This window comes from Ooceraea biroi, chromosome 5, assembly GCF_003672135.1.
Source record: "Ooceraea biroi isolate clonal line C1 chromosome 5, Obir_v5.4, whole genome shotgun sequence".
Lineage (NCBI taxonomy): Eukaryota > Metazoa > Arthropoda > Insecta > Hymenoptera > Formicidae > Ooceraea > Ooceraea biroi.
Genome location: NC_039510.1, coordinates 5,825,212 through 5,849,474, shown reverse-complemented (window position 1 = coordinate 5,849,474; position 24,263 = coordinate 5,825,212). Strand labels below are relative to the sequence as shown.

The following is a 24,263-nucleotide window of genomic DNA, read 5'->3' as shown; positions in this document are numbered from 1 at the left end:
GACATTTCGCAACCTCCATGCAATATTGCAATCTTTCAATGTAAGATTTCTGCAACGTTTCTGCAATCTTTCAGTGCTGTATGGGATTTAAATTAAAATTTAAATTTAAATTTAAATCCAGATATAAATTGAGATTTGAAGGTTTAAATTAATCTCAGTTTAATTCAAATTTCGAAATTAGATTAAAATTTGAATCTAGATCTAGATTCACATTTAAATTTGAAAAGTAATTGTAGATTTAAATTTACACCATATTGAACTTGAATTTAAATCTAGCGCCATATGCTAAGCTATGGGTGGGTGTATTCAGTACTACAAACGCTCACTGAGCGCTCAGTGAGTTCTTCCATCTAATTGGCATACATTTCTAGATCTAAAAGAATATATCAGTTATGTGCAAGAGCTCACCGAGTATCCAATAAGCGGCTGTAGTTCTAAATGCATCCAGCAATTCCATGCTGCAGTAACGTGATTGGTTAACTAAAAATCAACGCAGAACTGCGCAGCCGAGCGATCAACTGGTCCGAACTTCGAGTTTCGAGCACGTGTGTATATAGTATAACTGTATGTGTCAGCAGTAATCTGTATTTGGAAGTGTAATTGAACGATAAAGTTGACAAATTTTTATAAACTGAGAAGCAGTACGACTGCTTCAGGACAATAGTCATTATCGTAAAAGTTGTTTTTAGTTTAGGAATTATTTAAAAAGAAGAGGAAGAGCACGTGTGCATATGCAAGTGTGTAAGTGTGCTCACACTGTTGACATAATTTTTATTATAAACATTTTTAATTGTGTAGATGATACTTTGTTCTTAAAGTCACACACATCTTCACAGTAAGTTAATAAAAATAACAAACAAACAATAAACGATCGTAATAATGTGATAAAAATCAATTCATTTGCGTTTGAGAGGTTAGGTAGTCTCAATCGCCAGCATAAGATTTGTTCCCATTCCAATTCACTCTAGCTTATTGTTAAATTAGGATTTATCAATAATTGTGTGAAAAATATATTAAAGGACCAAGAAGCCACAAGGAGACAACTAGCAACAGTCGACAATGGCTTCAGACAACTCCACAAAAAGCACATTTCCTGCTGATGTGCGGGTGAAGATAGAACCTGGCACATCCGCGTCGTCAACGTCATTTACACCGTCGGAAAGCTTGCCACACATCAAGACGGAGCCAAACACGCAGCCCGCTCCTGTACAGAGGCTAACGTCCTTCCGAGTGCCACGCGACTTGACCCTAGGTGGAAATATTAAGTTGGAAAAGCCAAAGAAGGTGTACACACCGAACGTCAACGTGCAGAGGAACAAAAACAAGAAGTACGTTATTTACTTATTTTAATTAATTATTATAGAATTATTATTATAGAAATCGAGAAATATTGGAGCAGATCGTTCTCAAATGTTTTACAGTACAGAGCCATTATTACCAGCGATGATTTGATGACCACTTTGTTGTTAGAATCTCTTGTTAATGATCTCTTCTTAAAAAATCACATACAGATAGCACACAAACAGTGTTTGTCTCTCATGCTCAGAGAGCTTACAAAAGTGGCGTTAGCATATTATGACTATATAACCGTTAAGAACATGATAGAAATATTAGAGTCATATTCAATTCCAGTGAACCATTGCCACCAAAGGTAAAACACGAATTAGTGAGGAATAGTGATCGCGGAAGAGGACGAGGAAGAGGCAATAGAGGACGCGGTGAAAGAGGACGTGGTAAACCAAAGATAATAGAGGTGAGTTCTACAGTGTCGAGCTGATGATTATGATTTCTAAACATAAAATTTCAGTGTAACCTCTTTGAAAAAAAAAGTATCTGCACATTTCATATTGTTGTGCTTTTAGTCTACCGGTGTCTGGTCAGAGGGGATATACGTACCTCCAGTCAGCAGAAAATATAGCAGTGACGGCGGCTCGGACTCCGTCCGAGTAAGGTACTCGGAGAAACCAAAAAAATTGAACAAAGTTACGGATACGGATAAGACGAAGGAAGCTGAAACGGAAAGACTGATGAAACTGGTTTTGAGAAATGATGACAGTGACGAAGACGAAGAGGCTGACGAGAGAGTGCAGCCTCTCTCACTGCCGAGAGGCAACCAAAATTTATCCAGAATTAAAAAGGACAAAAGTGAGAACGCTCTTATTCTCTCGGAGATGTAATTCTTAATTAGATCTCGATGTTAATTAAATCGTACATTTGCTTTATGTTTACAGTAAATGTAGAGAACAAAGCTTCGGACATGCCGGACGAGAACAAAGCACGCACCATTCCCGAGATGATCGAAAATAAATCTAATTCTTATGTACTGATACAGGTAAGAAATCGCGCGCTCGTGTTGTTGCTCGTATTGGTCTCCCCCTCGATTTAATAGCAGTCAATTGAATAGCTTCCAGATTGCTTGCCAGGCTCTTTGCTGGAATCCAGCAAAGAGGAGACGGAACCAGGGAAATCGAGCAACTCCAACGATGACGACGAGGACGATGATAATGCGAAAGCGGAACGTTGCACCTTGGGCACTTTGAAGGAAGGTCGTCTTGGTACACTTGAGGTCTTGAAATCCGGTAGAACAAGACTACGCATTGGCAATATGTATTTCTCTGCCAACACTGGCAGTCAACTAAAGTGTCGTCAGGTAAATGATGTTCCGATAATCGCGCTGATTCGCATCGATTTACTGTATAGTTTCAATTCTTTAATTCTTCGAGGCATATAGGGTTTCTAGAAAGCCTCTTGAACGGCTGACTGATCTTTCTATCGATGTCGGTAACGGTTCGATTTTAGAGTAGGCGAGTTATTAGCCGATCGCCCGAGTTGCATAATGGGGAGGGGGTAACACAGCGGTTCACCGGTTTGCGTATGGATCAACGGCTTAACGTCGCTTCCCAGTTTTCGATACTTGAGTCTCTCTCCAGTTACTTGATACGGAACGCAGCTTAGAATAAAATTTATATGCTCAAGTGGACTTGAGAACCCCGCGGTTTCCGGCGGTTACAAGTCTGGCACTCTATCGCTAAGCTACACCGCCGCTCGTTTAATTCACCGTGACTAAGTAACTCAATTATTTTTCAGGATCTCATGGCCGTAAAACTGGACAACACGGCATCGTCAACCAGTGATACTGTCAATCTGGGCTCGATAGATGGAAAACTAATTATTTCACCAGACTTGAGTCAGATATTGGAAGATTTTGATTTTACATAAGTTACTATTAATAAAGCTTGTATATAAAAATTTTTGTTATGATATAAATTTGTATTAAAAAAAAAGAAAGAAAGGATACAAATTATTTGTGAGCGGTATAACTGAAGGGGAATCATGTATATAATTCTCGATATACTTTGTATATTTTTCTCCAGTACTGTGAAACACGCAAATCATTAAATTAGTTACATTATGTCTGTAAATTCGGTATGGCGATTCAGTACGTGACGTCTAGCGAGAAATCTACTCTTGGCACTGCAAAACAAAAATGACTATATCACTTGACAGCACTTGCGGGGGAGGTTGAATGAGGGGAAGGGGGAGAGGGAGAGCTCCCGCGAAGGATGAGCTTTGCGACAGTTCTCGTCGCCTCAGTTGCGGTAACACTCGGTCATTCGGTATGCTACTTTATTATTCTCTAAAAACACTGCGCCGAGAAATCGACTTTATGTTACAATTTAATAGTGTTATTATAGTAAAGTGAACATGTACTCTGCACGCGAGTCCTGATTTCGCTCAAATATATTCGGAGATCAGGATGTTTCAAGAACTGCGTGTTGCCTCGGATTCTTCTAAAAAAAAGTGGAAAATCTTCGTATCACATCAACTTAAATGAATAATCCGTATTATCGTGAGCTGGTACAAATATCAACGTCACCGAGCGAAATGATTCTGCCAATTCCGTCAAATAAGTGCTAAGTGCAAACATTAAGGTAGGTAGCCGTGTCACGCATTCCTTCTTGCGTGCGGCATCGCGTGAAAAACGAAACTATCTCACGGTACGGAGGCCGTTCGATCTTGTTCCGAAGGGATTGAGTAATATACGTGTACTAAGTATAATAATCCAATCCGTCGTTGATATGAAACGAATGAAAGTTACTCATATACACAATCAAAACGATTGTACACAGAATCGTTTTGCAGAGATACAGAGGTACACGCACAACACACTCTTGTGGTATCGTTACCGTCTCAATCGCTTCGTTCAATGCTATGTCCCTTTTTCATGGATTTTAATGCTTTCTCCCGGAGTTTCTTCTCTAGTTCCTCGGTATTACCCTCACTTACATCAGACTCGTCCGAATCTGCGACCTTTTTCTTCTTGTGCTTCCTGTGCTTCTTGTGTTTCTTATGCTTCTTGTGCTTCTTCTCCTTCTTCTTCTTCTTCTCCTCTACTTCGCTCTCCTGAAAATTTCACCGGAATTCGGAAATGTAAGGAATGTTTAAGGATTATCAAGATCTCCAGTTTAGAAAATTACCTCCGATTCGCTAGTGCTGGTCTTTGTCTTCTTCTTACGCTTCTTCTTCACTTTCTCATCGTCCGAGCTGTCGTCGACCTTTTTCTTCCTCTTTGCGTCTTTATCCACAAGCTCCTCGTCCTCCGAACTCGAATCTCGCTTGGATTTCTTTGACTTTGATTTCGTCTCGTCCTCGCTTGTCGAATCCTTCCTGGGCTTTCGCGATCTAGATTTCTCGTCGTCCGACGAGGTGTCCCGCCTCTTTCTCGTTTTCTTTGGCTCCTCGTCGGAACTCGAGTCCTTCTTCGATTTGCGAGATCTCGATCGGTCGTCCTCGTTCCTATTCCTTTTGGATTTCTGCTCCTCTTCGCCCGAGGAGGAGTCTCGTCGCTGCTTTTTCGACTTCTTTAGTTCTTCCTCGATTTCTTTTCTTGATCGCTTGCGCGTATCGCTATCAGCGATCTCGCGTTTTCTACTGTCCTTTCTATCCTTACTGCGATCGTCCATTGAATCTAACGTAAGACAAAGCAGGATAATATTAACAATAATTATAAAAACTATTGCGATGTTGAATATTATAGTAAAACGGCAATTATATCTAAATAGTTTATCTTCCAATTAATTTAGACACAGTAGGTCTATTGTAATCTTATTAATTCAAATCATGTCAGTTGCATTAATAGTTGCATCGTTTATGATTAAGAATGTACCAACCAGTTCGATTAGTAGCCTTCTTATTTTTGTCTGAATGTCTCTTGTCATCCTCGGAGTCCGAGCTGGAGCCAGCTTTGCTCTTGTCAGATTTATCTTCGTCCGTTGATGCTTTCCTCGACTTTCTCAGCTTCTCCAACTTTCTGGACTTTCTCTTACCTATGAAATAAAAATCATGAGAGAAACGGAAGATTGAAATACATTGACCGATGATTATTTAACGATCATCTAATATCTATCTTGCCTTCACCATCACTGTCCTCGCTGTCCGTGGAACCGTCGCGTTTTTCCCTCTTCGCTTTCTTGACCGTTTCCAAGGGTTTCTTGGACAACGAAGGTTCCAACGACTTCTGAGCAGACTTCTTATCTTCCACTGCTAGTTTCGCCGTTTTCAATGATTTCTCATCCTTCTTCAGCGGGAAAACGTCTCCAGCAAAGCTCGCTTCTCCGACTTTCGGCGACTCGTCCTTAACATCCTCTCTGGAATAAAAAATTTCATTGAATAATAGTCTTAAAATAACATTTTCAAGACATTTTAGAACCAAGCTACGCATATAAAATATTAAATAAACATCTCGTGTGAGACATACTTAATCGTCTGTTTAATCTTGACAACTGCTGTGACAATGTCCTCGGTCTTCTTGAACGGCGAGGGAGTACGCGACAAGCTCTTCGAGAACTGAAAAGAAAGCGAGAATCTTACAAAACGATAACTATGATGTATAAACCTATCGAATGTGTGTAAAATCAAAATCTGATGATATATTACTTTAAATTGTTTTTTTTTAAATGGTCAAAATGGAATTTAAGCCTACTCTGTGTCTTGTGACGGGAAGTGAGGAAACTTGAAGCTTCTTGGGAGACACGATGGGCTCCTGCTTCTTCGCGGCGATGGGTTCGATCTTCTTGATTTCCTTCTCCGGTCGCTTGGCGGCTTCCTCCTTCACCAGTTTCTCCTTTTCCTTCTTCTTGGCATCGTCCACGTGCTCGCGTTCCCTCTCCCGCTTTTCCTGCGACGCCTTACGCTCGATCGATTTCCTGCGAACACATGGAGCACAAACGCGCCCTCGGTGAAAACATCGTTCGATGGAAGCGCGAGACGCCAACGACCGAGTGTCCGCCAATCTATCATGATCCATCGATCGTAGACCCCGTAAAAGAGCAAAAATGTGACGTAGTATCGTGTTCAAAGTAAGAATTTTACTCACCTAAGCGACTCGTCCTCATTGCTAGAGGAACTACTCTCGCTACTTTCCGAGCTACTCGACTTAGATCGGCCGTTTCGCAATTCTTTTCGCGTTCCTGTATCGGGCGGTCTTTTAGCTTTCTCATCCGTTTTTCTGCCTTCCCTTGCCTTATCCTTGGAATCCTTCGAACGATCGGGAGACCGTTTCCCGTCCCTCGAGCGATCCACCGATGACCTCTGATCCCTCGATCTCGATCTACGATCCTTCGATCTAGATCGACGATCCTTATCCCGCCGATCTCTGGAGCGCTCACGCCTACTTGATCTGTCGCGTGAGGAAGATCTATCGTACCTGCTCGATCGATCCCGTCCGTCCGGCGAGCGGCGTCGGCTGCGATCGGGTGATCGACGTCTGTCGCGTCTCTCCGACGATCGTCTTCGGCGATCCAACGACCTCCTGCTGCGCCGCCTGTCCCCGGGGCTCGGTGATCTGCGACGATATCTTGCCGGGCTCCTACGCGGTGGACTGTAGAAAATGTTTCTTGTATTCTAATGTGGAGAATTAAATTATATTGGGTATAAAGAAACGCATTCTCACCTGCGTCTATTAGGCGCTCCGCGCACCGACGGTGGTCGCATGTTGCGGCTGCCGCTGTACCGATCCAGTCTCTCCCTTTCTCTATCCCGTTCCCGCTCTCGCCTTCGGTCGCGTTCTCGATCCAGTGATCTCCTATAGAACAAAACACGTGAATAAAAAAATCCGTAAATTTTCTCTTTTATTAAACTATGATTTTGCGTTTTTTCTTTTTTCAAAATTCTAATGATTTTTGCAAATAGGTTTTGTATTACAAAACACACACATTAATATATCTTTTACATAACTGTGATACAATTAGACTAGATTTGTAAAATTTACCTTCGATTCCTGTCTCGTGATCTATCACGCGATCTGTCTCGCGATCTATCTCTCGATCTATCCCGTGATCTGTCCCGCGACCTGTTCCTGTCTCTATCCTTGGATCGACCCCTATCCTTGCGCGGTGATGGACTCCTTCTTTTAGGAGCCGATTTTCTTTCTCGGCTGGAGTCACTGTCGCTACCACTATCGTCCTTGTTGGTCTTCCGGTAGGATCTCTTGGCTTGCACACCATCTTTTTTCTTCCGTATCTCAAAATCGTTCTTGTCCTTCGCTCCTTTGTCCTCCTCGGACTCGGTGCTGCTACTCGTGCTACCCTCGCGCTTCCTGTTGGATTCGACATTGTCCTTTCTCTTGTCCGGCGACTTGGAACGAGACTTGGAGGATCTCGAGTCGCTCGAGTCGGACCTCGATTTCCTCGATTTGCTCCGATCGTCGCTCTTGGATCGTGATTTCTTCGATCGCGAGTGCGAGCGTGATCTCGGCGACTTGGACTTGCTTCGCATGGATTTTGTACGATCCTGCGAGCGCGACCTCGATCTTCTCGACTTGGAACGGGATTTCCTGGATCTCGACTTGGAGCGCGACCGCCTAGACTTCGAGGCGGGCGATCGCGATCGACGTGCCTTCGAGTCACGGCTCGCCGGTGACTTGGATCTTGATTTTTTCGAGCGATTTGCAGGCGACTTAGATCTGGATCGCGACTTCTTCGCCGACTTGTCCAGAGACTCCGGCGAGGGCGTACGATTGTTCTTCTTCTTGCCATCAGCGATGCTCATTAACTTCGCTTGCAGTCTCGATATCGCCACCGCGGCTTCTCTGCAAATGTATAAAATTTCATTATTTTCTTTTTAAGCCCTTATGACCGGCGCAATGTGTTTCGCATAATCTAGTTTACTTACGGCTTGGTCTTAACCGGCATTAAGGGTATAGCATTTTCCGGTTGCGGCGAATCATCGCGTTCTACCTTGGTTTCGGGCATGTCCTTCCCGTTGTCTTTCAGCGAGTTCTTACCCGGCGATCTCGAGGCCGATCTCCTCTTCCGACTCGATCGGTCACGATCCCTATGCCGATCTCGCGATCTGCTTCTCTTGCTTCTACATAAAATAATGTTAAGTTTAAAGACAACGTATGTTAAGTGTAACATGCAAGTATTAAACATAATACAAGTGACGCACTTCTTTTTTGAATTACATTCGCTTTGACGACGATACCTGTCTCTATCGCGATCCCTACTACGATCCCTTCTACGCTCTTTTGACGAGCCGATATCTTTCTCCTCCTTCTTCACTTTACTCTCTGCGTCATCCTTTTCCTTCTCGCGCTCCTTCTCCTTGTCCTTCTCTGCCAATGATGCTTGTAGCTTCTCTTGCTCCTCCTAATTCGATATATTACAACATGATGTATATCTATGTGCGCGTTTCTTAATAAATATCGTTCTACAGTTAAGTGCAACTAAATTAAAATTAATCGCGTCCATTTGGTTAGAGTTGAACATATTATTGAATGTTAAAATATAGCGATTCAATTGTCCATTTTCTGAGAACGCAGAAAACTTCACAAGATACAAGAAATTAATTTTTATTACAAAATCCGAATACTTGATTAATATTAGTAAGGAGCGACTATTTAAATAAATTATATATATAGCAATATATATAAATATAAAATAAAAATGAAAATTGATAATTACCAAACGCTTTTTAATCTGATCCTTCTTTTGCTGCAAGAAAACCTCGGGAATACCCGTGACGCTTTCCTGAGCAGAAACCAGAAGGTCCCATAATTCACCCATGAAGGAACGAGCGTTCCTGCCGTTCAAGAAGCCCGTCAAGTTGATCTGCATTTTTCGGGGATCGGGAAACTGTAAAATATACAACATACAAATTTAATCCTCCGAACAAGAACAGCAAAAAGTGTCTGTGCATCTAAACGGAATTCAACAACGGAAAAAAAATACCACGTTAAATTTCGATTAAAATCTTGGACAAAGTTAATCAGTACTTTCAGTATGCCTATTCTGTTAACTGCTTTTCCCCCTCGAAAAAGCAGATATTTTACTTTTTTTATCTCTAAGCGTGCCTTACCGTCGCTGCCGTTGATCTCGCCCTTTTTTAAACCTGTGTTAAAAGAATTACATGCTGACGAGAAAAGAGAATTATAATATTAAATGTACAAGTAACACGAGAGATAGATAGACCGACACCTTTGTCGATCCTTGATATTTGCGTAAGCTGAAACGAGAGAGAAAGAAGCGTCCGGACATCCGGTGAGAGCGTCCGCCTGAAAATCGATGAAATAATGTGATATAAAAGGATCACCTTTTCACCAACCTGTGACAGTGACAAAGAGTCAAATCGTGTGTAGGGATACCTCCTCGGGCGTCGTTTTTCGCCTCAATCACGCCGACGCCAATCCGACCGATACCAGTATGTCCGGAATAAGTCCATCGCGAACTCAGCGGTAAGCAAGAAGTACCGGGCAAGTGGCGCCTCGTCGATTCCCACTCGACGGTTCCAACGAGGAATCCGATGATGAGGCGATCCGCATGATGATGACGATTCCGTAGATCCCAGATTGACGCGGATGATCACCTCGGGACGATCAGGCAGGCAGGCAGGCAGACTAGCTGACAGGACATCATCGTGGCTGAAGCTGAAGATGCCTCGGGCGGCGAGCCGAAAGCCACAGAACTTTCAAAGTCCCGCGGCTCACGACAACGAGCTACCCCGGTCGAGGTGACTGCGCAAACATGAATGATGTCTGCCGCAGGAAAGTCTGGTGCACAGCTGCTCCATGGAGCGAAAAGCTGGAGGCAGGGAGACACGAAGTGGCGGAGGTATCGTCCCGGGACGCCGACGATCCTGCGACGTTGACGTTGCTGACGATGTGGTAGCCGCGGGGACGCTGGTGGTGGTGATGATGATGATGACGACGACGACGACGATGAAGACGAAGATGACACGTAGCTGCTGAAGATTTGTCGGCGGTTCTAAGGTGACGTTGAGATACCAACTGCCACTGCAGCTGACGCTAGGGTTGACGGCTGATAGAAAGGCGGCCAATCGGATGTAGTGAGGAGCACATCCGAATTTTGCCATTTGGACAAAAGGGTTGAGCCCCACCAACGGTCTCTACTTATACTAACGGGGAATTCAAACACATATGATAAAGATCGGCTTTGCACAGTTCAGATATGGCAGGATCAGCTACTGATCGGTTTTTCTTTTCTTTTCTTTTTCTTTTTTTTTTGCCAAAAGTCAGCATACTTGGACGAAGGGAGAGATACATGTGTGGATCAAAACCGATCAAAAACAGGTAGGGTACTGAGGAACGATGAAACTTATGAAAATTAAAGAAAAAAAAAAAAGATAGAAACAATGCGGCTAGACACAAAATGTTTGCCTCATTGCTTTTTTTTGGACGTTATCCAAACTCAGCACGTCGTGCGGAGTTCGAATAGTGAATGCTTGCGATTTGTACGAAAGCATCGTGGCTGAAATAATGCATATTTTTATCGGTTTCCTAAAATGATGAGGGGAAAAAGCCAAGTGAACGTATTAACTCTGACATTACTGATCGCTTTCCTTTCGCGAGCTATTGCGTATCGTAAAGATATCTACCTCTAATCGAATGTGATTGAATCCGATTTTTCATTCTAGTAAGTGCGGTGATGTCTCTTACCTTCTCCTCCAGCTGATTATACACAAATTCTACCACAACGTCGTCCTCCATTCCCAGGATCTGCGTGATCTTTGTTGTGATCCATGGTTTGATTACATCGAGTTTCACCTTGCTCATATCCACCTATTCAGACAAATTAAATGCATATTCGCTCTTTATTCATTTCAAGTTAGCACAGGAAAATTGTATTCAATATATTTTCTTGCACGTAAACTTTATGAATCTAATTAATAAATCGATAATTTAAATTGCTATTGCTACAAATGGAATTATCAATTGTATAAAATGCCCTTCTGTAAAAATGAGAAAATTTAAATTAAATACCTTTTGCGTTAATGAATCGCCAAACTTCATCAACTTAAGAAGCTTCTTCTCCTTGTCGCTGAATCGCGTGTCCTGCGACGCAGTTGTCCCCTGAAAAGTTATATACAAAAAAAAAGTAAGATTCCACACAAATACAGATTTACAGTGCAGATTAACTAATCAATCTTCAGAAATGACTCATCATATGACTCATTTGATTGAATTAGAAATTGATTTTTCTTTAGCGGAAACATGGGGCACATTAAATTACGAATTCCATGAATCATCGAATGATCCATCCAAAAAAATTTAAATTTCCAAGCTTGCTGATCAATTCTTATATCAGAAATTTATACAGACAAAATATCTTCGAAATTAAGCCGAAAATAATTTTGCTTCATTTATAGCAGTTATTTTTAGCGCGGGAAGTCGATTATTTTCGCCTGTTGACTGCTGTTGGCGGAACTATATGGAAGAAATTCGACGCTTTCACCAAGCGAGAAATCAACTTCGAATTATCGTCGAAGACGACGTTAAAAGGAACACGATGTGACGGTGGCGGTAAAAGCCGCTGGTTTCCTTACTGTGTACATCATCTTGGCAATGAGCGGCTGGAGCTCGGGACTTGGCGAGACGCGTTGCACACCCTCGGGCAAACGCCAGTCAGCTTGTCTCCTGCGAGGAGAAACGAGAAACGTATTGAGTGAATTTTGGTCGCACTGATCGCTGGCGTGCAACGATTTTCAAATATGAAACGCACAATTCTTTACTGAACGCAATACCTTGCCAAAAATCATACACGAATGGGTAGACCGTTCAATATTCGCTAATATGGCGATGGTGTCGGTCACGCCGTAAGCAGTGTAGTACACACTAGTGCCACTCGTCCATTCTTTCGATGTTTCCACATCGAAGTGCGCATGCGCAGAAGGAATAGGAAGTTGGAGATGTGTAAATTTTGTGCTTTTTCTCAAGAAAGTGATACTTTATTTGTTACACTTTTTTTTCATGAGGAGATTCGTCAGCTGCCCGATTTTATTTTAAAAATATTAGAAAATATCAAATATTTCGAAGATTGCATGTTTATTTTGTAATAAAGGTCCAATTTCTTCAAAAAGAGCACTGAATTAATTTGCTCACCTAATCAATGTCTCTCTTTTTTTATTTTTCTTTAATATCGTACAAAGTGTTATTAACTCATAGAATTTAAAAAGCTTTTACGCTGTGCAGTTGTAAAATCAAAATACTGAATTATGCTATTTGAGAATAAAGTTATGACTGATTCATCGTTGTACTGCACTACTACCTCACTTTTCAGGAATAGTGAAAGCTCGTAGCGGAATTTTTTAGTACTGATTTATTAGATGTGCAAATTAATTCGGTGCTTTTTAAATATAAACAGTTCAATTAGAAATCAAGCTATATCGATTCATCTACGAGACACTAAAATTTCAACATATAAATTCGAATTTGTAAAAATTAAGTAAAATTACGGAGATAAAAAAATGTATATTAATGTCACTCCACTTCTACGTTTGCACAATCTGCAAGTATTCTAAACCGTCAGAATTAAATTGCAAATTGAATCTCGATCTCAATTATTTTCAATATATCTCCATTACAAAATTTGCAAGCACAAAGCAACTCGCGCTTCTGTTTATTCTCTTTATTTGACTATTATCACAAACTCAAAGTAAACAGATCATTGTTCGTTGAGCACACTGAACTATATATCATACTGGAAATGTATGTATGCTATATAATTCACTGCTTAAGAATATAAAAAGACAAATAGATACGCAGAGAGAGACTTGGGTTATACTTTCTTAATATCGTCACATTTCCCACAGGCTGGAACTTACTTCACTTACTTAGCTGGAGGAAAGGTATTCCCGCTGCGCCGTTGTCTTAACAATTTTTTACGGCGCCAGCGCATCGACTTAAGTACGAATAACTAATTTTTGGTTCGAGGAAGATCGCACGACATTCGCACGGCGCTTACACAGATCGCTCTGATACAGTTCTGAGTGCTCGGAAACAGCAAGAATTTAATACAAATATCATTGATATAATATAGTAAAACGTGAAACAGACTATTCGCTACAGTTAGAATCTCCGAAAACCTAATTTGCAATTACGCTTCCCTTCTTATCACCGATAACTTCCTTTCTGATTCGCGGCTATCACTCGGTTTTCGTTTCATCGTGCCTCGCGAACTCCTCGCACTGCTTCGTAAGCTGCAATTCAAGACGGAGTTAAAAGATAATTCCGGTATTAGCTTGCAACATTGACAAACGTACTCATCGCACTCACCTTACAAAGCTCGATCAGTTGTTTTCCCTGCGTGCACACGTACTCCGCGCCCAGTGTGCACTCTCTGATCTCCTGAGCCGATGTAGGTACATGTGCACCCTTCGACAGGATTGCCAAGTTATCGGTGGGCGAACACAAAGCGATCTTGTCGCACATCTCTTCGCTGTGCACGCCAGCCCTCAGCATGTTCACCAGGCTCGGTCCGTAAATTTCTAGCGTTTTGCCGCACTGCCGCAGGAGTTCAATTTTAGTACTTCTCGACCGGAAAGTTAGCTTTATGAAGGATCGTAAAGTAACATCGTATATTACCTTCTCTCTTTCCGTCCGCGGAATGTAGGTGCACGCGTTGTTGACGCTCTCTTCAATCGTAACGAAAACCTTGCGATTGTGCAACCGAGTATCGATCTCCGACACCATGTCTCGGCACAAGGCACATTCAGCTATCGATTCTGCACGAAAAGCGAATAAAGAAAATTATAATCGCCGCTATGATTGATATCACATCAAAATCATTATCACGGTCATTGTATGACAGAAAATTGAAGCGATTTCAGATTTCTTCGCGGACCTTCCGTACCTTCAATCTGCTTCGTGGTGACCGTACAAACGCCGAGTATGCCACAGACCTCCTTCGGACTGATTTCATCCGCGAGGATGGTTATCATCATGTCACCGTACTCATCCACGAAGTGATTGCAGCGCTGGGAAAATGATTTCGGCAGGTGATTGCACATGCCGTGCACTATGCTCTCGATGTGCTCTCGCGACCTCTTCTTGCCGATCGCCTTGTCGATATACTGCATCATGATCTCGCAGAGCGTGCACACCTCATCGTTACCCAGCTCATGCGACTCCGTGTGAGTCGGCGGTAATGGCTGATCAGATATCTCATTAGTTACTGAAACAGTCGAGGAATTTGCCACGTGATTATTCGTCGATATTTTTGCAATGAATCAATTAAGCGCGACGAACGTTCGCGCATCCGCGCGATCTGCTTCGCGAGATGACTCACGGATTTCATGATCCTTCCGGCTGATATACTGTTTCGGGCCGAGATTCTCGGTTCGGCCGACATGCCTGGTCGGGTCGCACAGTTTCAGGAAAGAACAGACTTCCTGGGGTGTCATGTCCGCGAGCAACATCTCCACGAGTTCCTTGCTGTACACCTTGACGAAATCGGTGCACTGCTCGGTTAAGCTGTGCGGCAAGCGATTACACAACTTGGCCAGTTCGTTTTCGATGTTGGCCTGTAACAACGCGTCGTTCGATATCAAACGAGCGACTTGTAGAATTGTAATCGCTACAAAAGTGATTCATATTCATATGGAGGATCAGCTGTCGCTGCCTCGCCCGTCGTCTTTACCTCGGTGTTGTTGTTCCTGATGACGTTGTAAATCTGTGCAACCGCGAGCAGACACAGTGGGCAACTCGGTTTGTCCTTCGATTCATCCTGGACGGAATAAGTCTTCCACAAGCGCAGCAAGTCCTCCGATGGGCAAACGTGTATCATAGGGCACACCTGCAACGAAGATTCGATGTTAAGTACATTAAGTATTAAGTAACACTTCGTGTTAACATGAACCTACGGAATGTAATGAAAGCACTTACCTGCGACGGGTCGATCTCCTGGGCGAGGATGGCCACAACTGCGTCTCCATAAGTATCTACGAATTCCTGGCACGTGCCTTTGATAGAAGGTATCTCGGTACAGATTTTTCCGAGAGCTTCCTTCACTTTCTCCTGAGATATTAAATTTAATTTTTTAATAAATATACTTTTCACATCCAATGTTAAATAATAAACAAATAATAAACAAACAATAAACTTTGCGTAGTCTCGCGATTTAAATAAGCATGTCAAGATTCATTACCTCATTCTTGGGATCCGTAACGACGTTCTGAATATAATGCAGCACATATTCGCACAACGCGCACGTTTCCTTTCCATTAACACCTTCCGCTGACGATTGCAGCAGCAGAGGGTACGGCAAGGGCACTAATCTCTCAATCGGCAATTGCATTGCTTCAGCTTTCGGCATCTGCATTTCTTCAGCCTCCGATGTCGAGTGCTTGTTGCCAATGGCGACTTCGACCTCTTTCTTCTGTTTGCTGTTCATTAGTTTTAGTCCTAGCTTCGCCGACTCGACTGGAAGCAAAGGCCAGATCGGTCCCTGTTAACAACACAAATAGTCCAGTCATAGTCGGATAATATCGCAAAATGAAACATGGATTCGCTTGATCTTAATCTTAATTTCGAAAACACATTATTACTCAAAGAGAGCACTTACTTGTCCCATCTTGTCGCGACTCGGACATATTCCGGCCATTTGACACGCGAGATTGCTGTCTAATCCTTTTGTCAGGTACTCGTAAATTTCCATATAATATTCATCAACAATAGCTTTACACTGAAAAGATTGCATCTGTCAGTGTAGTGCTGCATACAACAAGCTGACAAAATGTTAGTCTCGATAATAACGTAATTACAAGCTACAAACCTCGTCAGCGAAAGATTTAGTCTGCTTACAGAGACCCAAGAGGACCTGCTTGAATTCGAGCTCCGTTGTGTTTGCGACTAGAAGATCTTTCAAATGTCCCACAAGCTGTTCGCACAGCTTGCACGGCAAGTCGTCGTCCACTTCGACCATACCCACACTCGACATCGGCGTTATCTCCACTTTTGGAATCTAAGTATTACAATGTGTGCGATTTAATGAACAGTCTTCAGTCAGCTAGCTCGTTGTGATGCAAATTAATTTCGATGTTTTGCTCTGAATTTCACAAATCTGGTCAGCGTTGGACAATATCGCGCATTTTGCATTTATTTTAATATTTTAGCATCTAATTTGGAGCACAATGTTTAACACTCGTAATAGTATATTCATATTCAAGGTGGGATATTGCGGAACTGATGTAAAAGCAGTTAAAACGGTATATGAGTCGATTTAAATTTGTTGCGGAATCGCAAATGATTAAGACGTGATTAATATAGCACTCACCGTGTCCACGTCGTCCTCATGTTTGTGGTATTTGCTGCTGCACTGTCCCGATAGATGACATATGTTGTCCGCATTGAAATTGTTCTGCAGATGATCGTAGATGACGTCGAAATGACGCAGAACGATGTTCGCACACGAGTCCGAGTAAGAACCAAGCTGGCCGCAGACTCTCAGAAACTGCTCGAGCATCTTGTCGCGCGGCATGTTTCGCAATCTGCTCTCCATGTGGTTCGCTATCGTGTAACACTTGGTGCACGTGTCGGGTTCAACTTCATCATTCTTCATCAGGACCAACGGCGTCGGTTTAACCTTCTAAAAGTATAAGGACCGCTTTTTTGTTATCGAGAATCATTCTACTAACTGAGTTTTTGTCAACTGTCATTTGTCAAACACGATGGATGAAAAAACTTATGATAAAGCTCACAAGTTTGTCAGAATATTTAGTTAAACCATGATGACACGTATGGAAATATTATTATTGTTTATAATAAATTCCAATAATCTATTCTGGTAAGTTATTCCAAAATAATTAAACGAGATAAATGCATGAAAGCAAGTTACCGGATATTGCTTATAACGGGCTAACTTTTAATAATCTAATCTTGCAAATTATTCAAAAATATTGAAAGATGCAATATATGTATCAGTATGTCAACGAGCCACTCAACAATGATTGGCACGATCGTAATTCATATTTTTAAAATATCATCCCGAACCTTAGTATAAAAAAAAATATCTCGAGGCAGAAAGACGAGCTCGAAGAATTCAAGACGCCAGATTTAAGTCTTAAAATTGCGGAAAATTCGGAATGGCCAGTTCTCACCTTCACCGGCGTTTCCTTATACTGCGAGAGCAACTTGTCGATGCGAGCATTGTTGCAAAGTCCCGCGACGGTGCAAACCACGGATGGGTTCATCTGAGACGCCACCGTGTCCACGAGCTCAGGAATGAACTCATCTACAAGGCTGATGCATTCCTTGACGATTGGCTTGATATGGATCAGCTTACAGCTACCCTCGAAGACATCCTTCAATTCCTGCTGGGTCTGATTGCTTTCCAATTGATCCCGCGCCTGTTGCACCATGTCCTTACAGATCCCGCACACGTTGTCATTATCCTCTGGGACTTCCATCTGCTCCCAGTATCGCTGGATACAATGCTTTACAGCAGAGCATGACTTAGCTGTTCTGTTATCAGAATTAATAGTCAGCATCGTCATCATGTGCTCCAAAATGACATGAAGTTTATTAAAACAAAAAAATATATCACAAAAAATCTAAATCTTGAGACTTTAACGTCAAAATTAAATACATATCGTATGCAAATATATTATGAGTCAGTCTTTATTCTTTTTTGATTTCTCCATTTCTCCTTAATGGACTTTATATAAAAATTAGGAATTACCAAGAAACCTACTTTAGATTCTCACACCAGTAACTTGGGCCCCATGTACACTCGTTCGAACCCAAGAGGTGATCATTTTTAGAAGCAGTTATGATCACCTCGGCTGTGCACACTGAAAACAAAGAGATATAATTATCAGCACATAATTATCTTCACTTCTTATCTCATCGAGGTTTTATTTATTGCGCGAAGAAGGACATTATGTGGCAAAAAAAACATCTAAAATTACACAAGGAAAAATATTTGCCAATAGCTTCATCATCTTCTTGTCAATTGTAGCCTCCTGCAATAATGCTGACTAATCAGTAATGCAAGAATCATTACATGATGGCTCTTCCACAATATCTAATTTCTAGTCATTAAATTCACGGAAGCGTCTGAGCTGAGCGCGACTCAGCGCAGTAGAATTCAAAACTGCAATAGTCTTGCAGGAAAACATCATGTAATTGATAAGAACAGAAGGAGAAGGAAAGCATCATTAGCAACGTTTATCATCACGCTTTTCCGACATGGTCAACTTAAATTGGCAAATTTATGAGCTCCAGTCGACTGAGTCATTTTGTTCAGCCTAGGAAGTGGAGTTCCTTCGCAATGAGTAACAGAAAATGTGATTATCAGCGACGTAGAAGAAGAACGCGAAGTGCGAGCGAGATGGCGCATGACAACGAGCGTGACAAAAGAAAGAAGGAAAACCCGTGACAGGAGGAGGAGGAGATCAAACAATAAAAGGAGGAGGAGGAGAAGAGGCATGCGGGAAGTCATGAAATCCGCTTCGGCCAAACGTCATAGTTCGTAATCGAAGTTTCAATCATTGTTTACGCAATCGAAGTGTAAATATGTGATACGCGCGCGCGCACGAAAATGCGATGCAATATTCTAGAAACACACAGAAGAGAGAGGGAAAGAGAGAGAGAGGAGCGCACTTGCAACGAAGAAAGCGAACAGATGACTCCAACAGTTGGGAGTAGCGAAAGGGAATGTGCTTTTGCGAAAGAAGGAAATGTAAAAAGTGAAATTAAAAATACGTAAATGAATGATGACAGCGAACGTGACGTCAGCTGTACCGCAATCGTGTAAACTCACCAGCCAGGATCGCGCTAAAGGCGATCGAAATCCCCCTCATGTTTCCGCGAGCACTCTCGTGTCTCGACTGCCAATCGTCGAGATCAGCGTAATGAAGTTAGCGACAGATCGATGCGCAAATCAGGTGCCGCGCAGGTACGATGAACGCGATATCTCATTCACGAGTGACGCAGCGATCCACTCCGCTGCCGGATGACGAGTAATGATGGGTGAATGACGGTAAATTGTTCCGCCGCTTCCTCGGGAACTCGGACCCTCGGCCCTCCTCGATACCACAACGCACTTCGGCGGCACTCGGTCGCGCTCGGCAATGCCGTTGAAGTTTGTGGATCGAGGCATCGATGCGCACGCACACTCGCGTACACGTCGCAGCTATCGCGGCGACCAATCAAGCGTCTCGCTGCGCAGGGCCGTCGCTTCTACTGCTTCGCAGCTACTTTCAGATGGCTTCTTCGGTCGAATGCGTAAAGATATTTCACGTTTATCTAAAAACTTCTCGGTAAACTAAATCTCTCGTCCCTACGGTGTATTACTTAGAAATAGAATTTGTCCCTTGTCACATCCATCATTGCATATCTGTTGTCACAAATAATGATAGCGCACCGAAATCATTAATTCTAGTATGCGTTTACAAATCGAATTGCATTCCTTACTTCATTTTGGCTTTTGATTCTATTAATTCATCATGTCAGTTGCGATCTATGAATTTTCCATTAGTTGTCATCATTTCTATGTGCGCATTAAGTACGATGCGATAGCATCGATTCGAGACTACGTTCACGCCAAGTAAACCGTAAATTTGCATGACGCGTTTCGCGTGACCGAATTCGCGGTACATTTTTGCGGTAATTCTTATCGCAATGAGGTATGTGTAATGTTCGTCTACTCGTTATTGCATTATTTCATAAACCTCGATTCGCTTCGTTATTATGTTATTTTCTGGCGGGTCGAGCCCAATTTTATTTCCGTCTGCCGTTGTTCTCGCGTAACCCCCTATGCGTCCTTCTCGAAATCGATCACGTGACCTTTTGCGTAGCAAAATGCAGAGTGTCGGCGTCTAAATACGGAGTCGCGAGTTATTGCGACGAAACGTTTTGCATTGCGAAATTCATAACGGAATAATATTTATGAAAATGAAGCGAACTTTATCCCGACCGATAACGAAATTACTGGTGAGCGGCAGCGAACATTTTTCGTTCTAACGATCTAAATGTCGTTACGTTATTGTTATTTCTGAAACGCGCGAAATGACTCAGACTATTTTGATGAAGTGAGTATAACGGCGGTCTTTCGATACGGAAGCAGTTTTTTTTGTTGAATATAATCAGATAAACTGATGACTGATACAGAATCAACTGATCGAGAGATATATCGCTCGATCGATTGTTTACACAATGGTATTTTTATCACAAAGCTTGTTTTCACGCATAATTTTTCCTCATTAATCTACAAGCATTATTTTGTCGGATATTTTAAGAACAATATTTTACAATATATATTATAAATGCTTTACACTCTTTTAATAAATAAATTAAAATTTTTATAAATAATGGATGGTTAAATATTAAATATTAATTAGGTCAAAGTATCAGAACACGCAATGTAAATTACATAAAGTGATCTTCTTGCCATGATGCATGCCACAAGCAATAATATCTTTTTACGTGTCTATCAGCACCGACCGTGTTAGATAATAAGACGTAACATATATGCGCATCCAATATATATATATATATATATATATATATGTCATATAATTCTCAGAAATACTATCACCCAGAAAACTCATGCGATACGACTTGTCTCCCAACAGGTTTCCGTGGTGTAGTGGTTATCACATCCGCCTAACACGCGGAAGGTCCCCGGTTCGATCCCGGGCGGAAACATTTTTTGCTTTCGCCAAATTCATCGATGCAAGATTATGAGGTGGGAAGATTAAGGTGAGAACTAAATTTTCTTCATTTTTTAATTTTTTGCAGAAAAAAAGGAATATTTTAAAACACATCGCTCTACTCGTCACGAATTTAATATTGTTTCCGGGATTGGAAAGCGACGTATAAATACCCATAATTTTTCAAAATCAAGAGACACGGTAGTGTCTCGCGCCAAGTATACGCGTAGCGAGACCGCACCGTGACTCTTTACGCGAAGCGACGCTTTCGCAGACACTCAGATTATTAGATCTCAATAACCGCTGAACGGATCAACTTCTAAGTAGGCTCAATGGATAGCTTGGGGTCGAATTATATAATAAAAGTGTTTTTATTTTTCTTTTATAGTTTTCTTTAATGCATGACGATATAAAAATACGAAAGGACCCAGACAGCACACATGTCCAAAATCGTCTTTTAGACACTATATATATCTTAAAGACGTCGAAAAGACGATTTATGTCCCGATTTTGGACATGTGTGCTGTCTGGGGAGGCTCATCTTTTCGCAAACTCCCATTATTCGGCATTGAATGTAGTAACGCGGGTGGAATCTCGTCAAACACAAAGGCACTAAAGGCGCAGCTCGATCCGTCTGACGCGACATGAGTAATCGTGAACAAGAAGCTAAACAAAAGCGCGCATGTTGACTGCGTCGTAAAAATAGTCGGGCAAAGGCTTCGACGGGCGAGCGGAGATAGCTTATATTGAATTTATCTGGTATCAATATCTGTTTTCCGTGTGATTAGATACGTCCGAGCCGCGTACCAAACGCCTTTCGCGTTCCAAACGCGACAAATGACATAACTGAATCGGATCTGTGTCATAAAGTACATCGCGTGTACGTGTTTCAGTTTAATTATAATTCTCTATTCCGCCGGTGTTCCTGTAATCCCGAAAGTTTTGTGTAAGAATGGCCGAACAGTATCGCTTGTAATACGGCGAAATGATACGCGAGACGAGTCCTTATCTGCTCTCGTTACATCCATCGTATCATTCAGTGATACGTACGTGTTTTGAAATGAAAGCCCGAACTTGCAACATGGAGTTACCGACGTGTCCCGAAAGACAAAACAGAAATCAACTCTTGAATCTTCGATCGATAATATAGTTTCAGGATGCTGACGTGAAATAAATTGTATGTTCCGTTACACTATATTTTTTATTTATTTACGCAATTAACAACGAAGCATTTTCATTATTTCGCTATTTTTCATATGCTACGTTTGTTGATTAACATTTAGATTGAGAATCAAGTAATGAAATAGATCGGTAATTTTACATTATCGACTGCCTTTTCTTTCGAAACCTAAGAAACGTGATAAGTGCTGCTGCTGGCCTGCAGATGGCAAAACGCGTACCGTTTAGCGGCTTATATTAAACAATGTCGTCGCTAGTTGACGCCTGCTGTCCGTTAAGGGGTGCCGGCAGAGCTTGCAATATTTATTACATATTATATCCACTTCTAACACGAGCCGAGATATAAACTTTTAAAAATGCAGACTTCTGAGGTTTAAATGAGTAAGTGGATAAATGAAATTCTTATGCTTATATGGAGTACCTTTTATATAAACTTACTATTAATGTGCGCTACAATCAAATTAATGGTCACCTGCAGAATTATTTTTCTGCTTTTTAATTTATTAATATAAGATTATTTAGAATATTTAGTTTATTAGTATGTTTGTTATCTTATTAAGCGTCTCTAATTGCTGAAGAATAAATTACTAAAGAATACAAATTATAGATATTATTTTTAACTGGTATTATTGTGAATTAATGTTTTACAGTCAAATTTAATTGTCAAAAAATTAATATCTAGAAAAATTGGGGAATCCCAGTGTCACATTGCTCTTTTTAAGAACTATTTTATTAATTTATCTATTTTTATATTATACTGGACATCATAAAATCAATGCTTATTAAAAATCTCATAAATACAAGTGTCTGATACTCCTCTCGAAATACACAAGAGAACGTCTTCTGCTCCAATATATAATTCTAGCTTCTAGATTCCGATCGCTTGGGTTTTCTGCCATCATGTCCGCGACACATCTACCTCGACATCGCGAGAACGATAAATCAACTAACTTAACGTAGCCGCATGTTATTAGCATTATTTCGTGAAGTGAGACACGTGCTTTGGCATACGCATATCTGCAAGCCGCGTTGCACACATACACACGCATCCACACACACCCCGCGGAACCCCGGAATGTCCCCTCCCCCGTGTGTGCCGCGTTCGTTACGTAAATTTATTCAGGCCCTTCGCGACCGGCGTTGCCGAGATGTTGTCGCGATATCGGACCAACAATACGGTCCGCGGGACCATCTCGGAGCATCGGACGTCGGTTGCTGGTGTGGGTAGGAATGTCCCGTTCCGCGCTAGTAGGGAAATGCAACCCTTCTCTCCTCTTCTCCGGGAGGTACGCTCATATTTTCCTAACGTTATTCCAGAGTTTCAGCTTCAATTCTCCCGTATGAACGACACGGCGATCTCGCCGGCGCGTCTCTGTGCAGACTAATGCTCTCACGCAGGACCTTTCTTGAATGTTTGACACTTGCCTGTCCGTTGATACATCTTAACGATATTGGGAGTTATATTGTTAAATTAAGAGACTTCGCAGATAGATCTCGCAGTCTAATATACAAGTACAAATATACATATAATATACAAAAATTCAACATCGTGTCAGTACTGCAAGTATCGAATATAGAAAGATTTAAATTGCTAGCTCGAAGGCACAATTCTCAAAACGCTGGACATCAGGCACATATCCCTTTCAAGAGCATGATCACTCTTCCAATCGTTCCATGTGTATTATTTCGACGTACGTTATAAAATTGTCACGGGACAGGAATGGGATTAGTTCGTGACTGGCGAACTGATGAATCTGGAGGTCTCAAAAATTACAAGATTTATCGAACCCGACGGACCTTCGCGCGTAGTTCGTCCGCGAGGAGTATTTATCGTCTCGCCGTTGGCGATTCGCAGGACAAACCGTTCCTCCACCTCCTATGGAGAGTACGCAGAAGAGCGTTCGCGATGGGACTCCCTTGATCGTTGCTCGAGTTGCGTGTGCCGTGCATTCACTGATGCGGGTGCCGGAGCCCACGCACGCTGCATCACGTAGGGAAGCCCACGCGTTTCCTCGATACGAGGCGCGTCAGCTGCGTAAAGAGCCGTAGGCCACGCGTATGTATGGGATAGGCGTGCACACCCCCATAGCCTTTGTCCACGGCGCGATAATTGTCCACGCCGGTCGCGGCCATCGGCA

The 24,263-nt window shown here is 42.0% G+C and overlaps 3 protein-coding genes and 1 non-coding gene across 7 annotated transcripts in view; 3 read left to right on the top strand and 1 right to left on the bottom strand.

Annotated features, from left to right (window-relative positions):
* The first annotated feature begins 384 nt into the window (after window positions 1–384).
* On the top strand, window positions 385–3,422 carry LOC105287549 (DNA-directed RNA polymerase III subunit RPC4). 2 transcript variants are annotated; one of them, XM_011353154.3, is made up of 7 exons: window positions 385–545; window positions 1,020–1,328; window positions 1,633–1,753; window positions 1,863–2,145; window positions 2,232–2,332; window positions 2,405–2,650; window positions 3,088–3,422. In XM_011353154.3, exons 2-7 carry the CDS (start codon window positions 1,060–1,062, stop codon window positions 3,217–3,219), a joined length of 1,152 nt encoding a protein of 383 aa, XP_011351456.2. In that variant the 5' UTR covers window positions 385–545; window positions 1,020–1,059; the 3' UTR covers window positions 3,220–3,422. The 2 variants fall into 2 exon arrangements, with proteins under 2 accessions (XP_011351456.2, XP_011351454.2); XM_011353152.3 differs by lacking the exon at window positions 385–545 and adding an exon at window positions 552–741.
* A 188-nt stretch (window positions 3,423–3,610) lies between these two features.
* Window positions 3,611–19,269, bottom strand: LOC105287550. The gene is made up of 27 exons (XM_026969601.1): window positions 19,056–19,269; window positions 17,985–18,084; window positions 17,392–17,755; window positions 16,569–16,880; window positions 16,068–16,256; window positions 15,858–15,977; window positions 15,441–15,740; window positions 15,179–15,310; window positions 14,934–15,089; window positions 14,583–14,817; window positions 14,148–14,468; window positions 13,880–14,019; window positions 13,571–13,798; window positions 10,955–11,077; window positions 9,985–10,404; window positions 8,964–9,134; window positions 8,485–8,648; window positions 8,173–8,367; window positions 7,271–8,089; window positions 6,953–7,084; window positions 6,377–6,880; window positions 5,984–6,206; window positions 5,759–5,847; window positions 5,413–5,648; window positions 5,172–5,327; window positions 4,479–4,969; window positions 3,611–4,404 (listed from the first exon to the last, which is right to left on the bottom strand). Exons 1-27 carry the CDS (start codon window positions 19,093–19,095, stop codon window positions 4,192–4,194), a joined length of 6,573 nt encoding a protein of 2,190 aa, XP_026825402.1. The 5' UTR covers window positions 19,096–19,269; the 3' UTR covers window positions 3,611–4,191.
* Window positions 19,270–19,439: 170 nt separating this feature from the next.
* The window catches only part of LOC105287554 (slit homolog 2 protein), a 74,270-nt gene continuing 69,446 nt past the window's right edge, over window positions 19,440–24,263 (top strand). For 2 of the 3 annotated variants that reach the window (XR_003406579.1, XM_026969955.1), the window contains exons 1-2: window positions 19,928–20,227; window positions 20,869–20,995. The gene's annotated coding sequence lies outside the window, so the exon portion shown is untranslated. The other variant, XM_011353165.3, reaches the window with a different exon arrangement.
* Window positions 20,869–20,941, top strand: Trnav-aac. Its single transcript has one exon. It is a non-coding gene; the product is annotated as a tRNA-Val (tRNA).

Bases quoted from the DNA above. Each gene is read 5' to 3' on its own strand.
- LOC105287549 (XM_011353154.3), top strand. From the start codon at position 1,060: ATGGCTTCAGACAACTCCACAAAAAGCACATTTCCTGCTGATGTGCGG. The intron at 1,754-1,862 runs GTGAGTTCTACA...TTGTGCTTTTAG, and splicing joins GTAAACCAAAGATAATAGAG to TCTACCGGTGTCTGGTCAGA. The intron at 2,146-2,231 runs GTGAGAACGCTC...TTATGTTTACAG, and splicing joins CAGAATTAAAAAGGACAAAA to TAAATGTAGAGAACAAAGCT.
- LOC105287550 (XM_026969601.1), bottom strand. From the start codon at position 19,095: ATGAGGGGGATTTCGATCGCCTTTAGCGCGATCCTGGCTG. The intron at 15,978-16,067 runs GTTTGTAGCTTG...CAATCTTTTCAG, and splicing joins CTAAATCTTTCGCTGACGAG to TGTAAAGCTATTGTTGATGA. The intron at 5,649-5,758 runs GTATGTCTCACA...TTTTTATTCCAG, and splicing joins AAGATTAAACAGACGATTAA to AGAGGATGTTAAGGACGAGT.